The sequence below is a fragment of the Oxyura jamaicensis genome (assembly GCF_011077185.1).
Source record: "Oxyura jamaicensis isolate SHBP4307 breed ruddy duck chromosome 23 unlocalized genomic scaffold, BPBGC_Ojam_1.0 oxy23_random_OJ72961, whole genome shotgun sequence".
In the NCBI taxonomy this organism is placed as follows: domain Eukaryota; kingdom Metazoa; phylum Chordata; class Aves; order Anseriformes; family Anatidae; genus Oxyura; species Oxyura jamaicensis.
Window position 1 is genome coordinate 1 of NW_023304662.1, and position 5843 is coordinate 5843.

General features: G+C 66.1%; 1 protein-coding gene across 1 annotated transcript in view; it reads right to left on the reverse strand.

Annotated features, from left to right (window-relative positions):
• Nucleotides 1–4769: 4769 nt before the first annotated feature.
• LOC118158266 overlaps nt 4770–5843 on the reverse strand; it is a 3613-nt gene continuing 2539 nt past the window's right edge. Inside the window, 3 exon segments of the mRNA XM_035312902.1 lie at nt 4770–5128; nt 5272–5462; nt 5699–5843. The exon segment at nt 5699–5843 is cut by the window's right edge and continues 3 nt beyond it. Coding sequence (XP_035168793.1) covers nt 4941–5128; nt 5272–5462; nt 5699–5843 — 524 coding nt within the window. The 3' untranslated portion in view covers nt 4770–4940.

Here is a 5843-nt window from a genome sequence, read left to right on the forward strand (position 1 = left end):
GGTCCTGGTCCTGGTCCTGGTCCTGTCCAGGGGCACGCTCCAAGTTGGGTTTGATCCGTGGTGGGGCAGGGGCAGGGGCCAAGGAACGGGGCTTGGGCCCATCCAGGGGCCTGGTCCTGGGCTGAGGGCTGGGGCCTGGGGCAAGGACAAGGGCCTGGTCCTGTCCAGGGGCCTGGTTCTGGTCCTGTCCCTGTCCAGGGACTTGGCCCTGGTCCTGTCCGGGGGTCTGGTCCCATCCAGAGGCTTGGTCCTGGTCCTGTCGAGGGACTTGGTCCGGGTCCTGGCCCTGTCCAGGGTTCTGGTTCCACCCAGAGGCATGGCCCTGGTCCCTTCCAGGGGTCTGGACCCATCCAGGGGCCTGGTCCTGGGCCAAGGGGAGGGACTTGGGTCAAGGACAAGGTCCTGGTCCCATCCAGGGGCCTGGCCCTGCTCCTCTCCAGGGTTTTGGCCCCGGTCCTGCCCACGGCCTGCTCCATGCCCGGCTCCATCCCCGCTGTGCCAGGCGCAGGGGCCCCGAGCTGGCCAAAGCCAGGCCAGGGCCGAAAGGAATCGGGGTCACGCCGAGCCCCGTAACTGCCCCGTCCTGCAGGGCAGGGCAAGGGGATGAGGCAGCAAGCGGCTGCGGGGGGAAGGAGGAGCGGGGCTGGAGGAAGGAAGGGTGCGGGGGGAGCGGGGCAGGGGGGAGCAGAGCCGGGGGGGGGGGGGGGGCGGGGCCGGGGGGGGGGGGGTGGGCATGGGCACGGGGTGCAGGCAGCGCAGCCCGACTGCGCCTGAGAGGTCAGACGTAAGAATAGGAGGAAAAGGAAGGGAAAAGGAGGTAGGAGGTAGCATCTGCAGCCGAGGGGAAGCCTTGTTTTCCTCTGCCCTGACTCCTGGCCCGCCGCGAGGGCGGCTGGTCCCAGGCAGAGCCGAGCCCGGCCGCGACCTGCGTGGGTCGGGAGGGTCTGGGCGTGGGGCAGGACCAGCACCGCAAACCACTTGGAAATCATCCCCCGGGGCAAACGGGGCAATTCTCTCCTTTTTTTTCTTTAATTTTTTAACGGAGCAGTTGTCGTTTTCACAGCGTGGCGCGGAGCAGGAGCTTCCAGCCGTGCTGCCCGCCCAAGCAAACCGGCGAACCGACGCCTTTCGGAGTGAAAAGCTCGCCGCGAGGCCAAGACAAAGCGAGCGGGGACCCACGGCCGCGTTAACGAACCCGCAGCCGCGTTAACGAACCCTTTGAAATCTTTCGGAAATTTACTTCCCCACCTTGTTTTTCCTCTTTCCCCCCCCCCCTCCTCGCAGCAGATCACGGAGCATTCCCAGTCCTGGCCCGCGCTGGAGCTGAAACCCGAGCTGCTCGCCGCGGAGCTCAGCGCTTCCCGAGCAGGACCGGGGGAGCGCCTTGGGTTTTTCAGCGAGGCTGCGTGGGCGTGCATATTAAACTGAAATTCTGCTGTGCTTGGCTACCTCGGGGACTGGTTATAATCACCGGGCAAATAACGCTGCGTGGGGGAGAAGCGCTCAATTCCGTGAAATCCGTCGTGTTGCGCTGGATGCGCGGCGGCGATGGGGGAGCAGGAGGCAGAGCGGGGCTGGGCAGGGAGCTTCAAACCAAAACCCTCCGCGTGGCCCAGGGAGGCTCGGAGGAGGGGGCGGAGGTGGAGGAGCCGGGGGGCTCCCCGGGGTCTGACAGCGCACCTGGAAGACGTAAACACCACGAGCGGGTTGCTGCAAGAAATGAAAACCTCCAAAAAAAACCATTTGGGGGGGGGGGGGGGGGTTCCAAATCGCGGGGGGGGGGGGAAAGGGAACGGGGCGTTCAAGAAGGCGAGCACCAAACCTGCCAGGGCGGCCACGGCCGCCGAGGGAGACGCGTTTGGCTAAGGCCGGGCGCTGGGGAGGCTGCTGCCCGAGGAGGCGTAAGGGGAGCCGTTCAGCAAGGCGCTGCCTGCGTGGTTTGCCACCGCCGCCCCGCCAGCAGCCCCTCGCTCACCGTCGCCTGGAGGCCAGCAGGCTGCCCTGGCCTGCTCAGACAACCCAAAGGTTCCAGTTTTTGGTAGCAAAAAGCGAGGTTTCCCGCCCCGAATCGCAGTGTTTGTGACCCAAAAGCAAAGCGGCTCGGCCACGTGGGTTGCGCCGCCTTGCACCTGGCCTAGGAGGTGCGGGGGGCTCGCCGCAGCCCCCGGGAGCCCACCCCAGAAGCTGCCAAACCATCTCGCATCCAGCCGCTGCCCCCCCCGACCCCTCCTGCGGTTCCACGTGGGTCGCTCACAGGTGATATTTCCGCCTCCCGGCTCCCTCCCAGTGTCCCCAGCCCGCTGAATAATTCCTTTGTGAGCGAGCCCCGAGAGGTTTGTGTGGATAATTGGACCGGCGGCCGGCTTCGGGGCCGTTCTGTGGCCTCCTGGCCGTGCTGCGCAGGCTGCCTTGGGAGGGAAGCGCCGCCTCCAGCAGGGCGAAACCCAAACCCCGCCGAAATCCCAGCCGCCATGCCTCGGAGGAGGATTTACCTCGGCCCACCCCGAGCTTCTGGACGTGGGGACAGATCAATCCCCCCCCGGGTCTGGATGCTTTCGCCCGCAGAAAGCGCGTTGCCCTGGAACCAAAACGCCTCCTGGGGGCTGTTCGCCGTGGGGCGCTCCTTGCTGGGCTCTGGATTCGAGGGTCCAGCGTGGAGCCGGGATCGTCCCCAAATCCCCGTCCCTGTCTCACCACGGACTGGGGGCGGAGTGGCTCCGGGGCAGCCCCGCTGGGAGCTGGGGACCTGGCACGGGGCTCGGTGGCCGGGCAGCGGGGAGCTGGTGCAGGGGCAGCTCGGGGAGCTCCACGGAGGGAAAGCGGAGCTGGAGGAACCTCTGAGGGGAAAGGCTGCAGCCCAGGAGCTCCGTTTCAGGGCTGTAACACGATGGTGGCCACTGGGGGAAGGAGCCCAGAGCCCCCTGCTCGCCCCACGGGGCACGCGGGGACCCAGCGGTGCCAGGGGACAGCGACTCCTGTCCCGTGCCCAGTGAGGGCCGTGGGGAATTCACGGGCATGGGGGTCCCGTGGGGGAGCCCTTCTCCCCCCAAGGAGACCCCACCATCGCCCCGATGGAGCACCCGTCCCTGTCTCGAGGGCACGGGGACATCAGAACCGAGGACATCCCGGCACCGAGCTGCCCGGCCTCGCACAGAGCCACCCACCCCCCAAATCTCACCTCGTGCTCCCGCTGTGGTTTACAAGCGCCGGGGAAGGTTTGGGGCTGGGATTTCCAAGGGGGCACACGAAAAGTAGGCGCTAAAATCAACCTCGGCTCGCGGCACCCGCTGCCTTCAAGGCGCTCAGCTGGGATTTCAGCAGCCAGGTATCGCATTCGGGGGAGTTTCCCACGTAGCTGGTGGGCTGGGAACGGGGGATGTGCGGACAAAACGCCTCAGCCAAAGGGAAGCTTAAATGCTTAAATTAAACCTTATCAAGGGGAAATCTCCAGGCCACCTTTTTATTTTTATTTTCCCCCTAAAAGAGGGGTTTTAGGGGGTTTGCTCCTCGCTGTGCTCGGTCTGGGGCTCACAGCTCAGCAAGCCCCTTCTCAGGTGCCCCCTTTCTTAAATTCTTTCTTGAATTCTCCCCCTCCAGAGAAAATAAAACCCGTCTTTAAGTTCCCAGCCCTGCTCAACGACCCACCCTCGGAGCCTCGGCCGTCCCCGGCGCCACAGATGCAAAATTCCCGGCTCCTGCCAAACGCTGCCCGGGGGCGCAAACCCCCCAGCGCCCGCAGCCTCAGCAGCAAATTCAGAGCATCACCTACCCGAAGGGAGCCCAAAAAGTCACGGTTCCCTGGAAGTCAGAGCCTGTTTTATTGACTGCAGCCCCAGAGGATCAAAGCTGCCGAGCCCCGGCCGCCAACCCCGTCCCTCCTGCGCCGCCATCATTCCTCTCCCAGCCGCGCGTTGGAGTCGGTGCCCCCGCGGGGAACGATTGAAGACCCCTTCAGAAAGCAGGGAGGCAAAATTGATGAGCGGGTGGGCGAGGGAGAGGGAAGCGAGGGCGATATTAGGGCCTGCCAGCCTCAGGCGGGAGCCATCGGAAGGGACGCGGCGGCGCTCCCGGCGAGGATGCACCGTGCTCACCCCGGCCGCCTGCTAGATGAAATAAGGGCGTAACGAGGGTGTAACGAGGGTGTAATGAGGATGTAACGAGGGTGTAGCTGCTCTGCACAGCTGCCCTCAGCCACCTCAAGCCTCTTTGGGGTAGGCAGGGGAATCGCCGTCAGCCGGAGGTGCTGGGCCGGGCGCCCTCGACCCCGTTGCTTTGGTCTCGGGGCCCTCGACCCCCGTTGCTTTTGGCCCTCGATCCCGTTCCCTGGGGGAGTTTTGCAAGTCAAAAAAAAAAAGCAGCAGGGGAAGTCCCAGCCACGGACGTGCTGCTGTGCCCTCGCAGATGGGTGCTGCGGGGTGCCCCGGGCAGGATTGTGTGGCGGTGCTGGAGGGGGCTGGCATTTTGGGTGGGGGATGCGGCTGTGGGGTGACGCAGAGCGCCGATGGAAGCAGCAGCCCAGCTCCCAGCCCGCTTCTGCTCCCTGGGAGCTGCCAGAGGTCGGCCAGAAATGTTTGGGTGCTCCCACCTCCCCCCCCCCCCCCCCCATCCAGGAAGCCCCCCAGGGTGTTAGGGTGGCGCTGCCCATGCCACCGGCACGGCCAGCAGGAAGCTCAGCACCCGGAGGGCTGCAGAAGGCACCCGCAGCAAGGGCTGTGGCAGACAGGGGAGGGAGAAAAGACACCCCAGCCCCGTGGACAGGATCACTTCTCGCAGCATTTATTGCCAAAACGACAAAACACCTCCCCAAAAACCCTCTGCCCCCTTGGCTGGGCTGCCCCCCCCCCCCCGTGCGCCACGGTCACCTCGCGGAGCCCCGCATCCAGCCAGAGCTGCACAGGGGGACCCGGCGGGGACAGGGCACGCGCTGGGGCCGCGTCCCGTCAGGCCAGGACGGGGAAGGAGGCGGCGGTGGCCACGCCGCAGTTGTTTTCCTTCATGGCCATGAGGATGTAGCCGTCGTTGCCCCAGTAGGTGGACCAGGAGTTCTTGATGAGCCAGTAGCTCTTGCCGTGCAGCACCCCGTAGCCCACGGCCAGCACGGCGTGGTCCAGCTCCGACGTCTCGTTCCCTGCGAGGGAAGAAAAGAAGAAAAACGGAGACGTCTCCGTCCCCATCCCTGCTCTGGGTGCAGCCCCTTGGCCAGCCCCAAGCCCCGTGAGCAGGACGGGGACCCCTCTGGGTGCCCCCCGCCCCGCCGGGTGCCCAGCTCACCGCACTTGGGCTCCTCGTAGACGCCGTTGGCATAGAAGGCGAAGGACTTGTGCGAGGCGTCGATGTTGACGGCCACGGGGCCGTGCTTGACCAGCGCGGCTTTCAGCGCCGCAGCGCTGCCCGGCTCCACGTTGACGTAGCCGGCGAGCGGGGCCACCAGCTCCGACTGGTTGCAGTGGCCGTAGCCGTTCGGGGGGGGGGGGGGGACACATGGAGGTGGCACCGGGGGCCCGGAGAGGTTTCCAGGGGGATCCGACCCATCCCAGAAGGGTCGGCTTGGGTGGAGCACCCATAACCCAAAGAGGAGCAGCCATCCGGTGCCAGATGGGTGATGGCAGCCTTGGGAGAGCCTCGCCGTGCACCCCAAAGCTTGGTGGGGAGGATGGGGGGCAGGTGGCAGCACGCACACCCCCCGGGCACCCTCACCTGCCCCAGGTATGGCCCGTAGGACTCGGTGCTGGCGATGCCGCCGTGCTTCATCACCCACTCGTAGGCTCGCCACTCCTCACCCCCGTCGCACGCCTGGTTCCCGAAGCCCCAGGAGCAGTCGATGAGGACTTGCTGGGACAGCG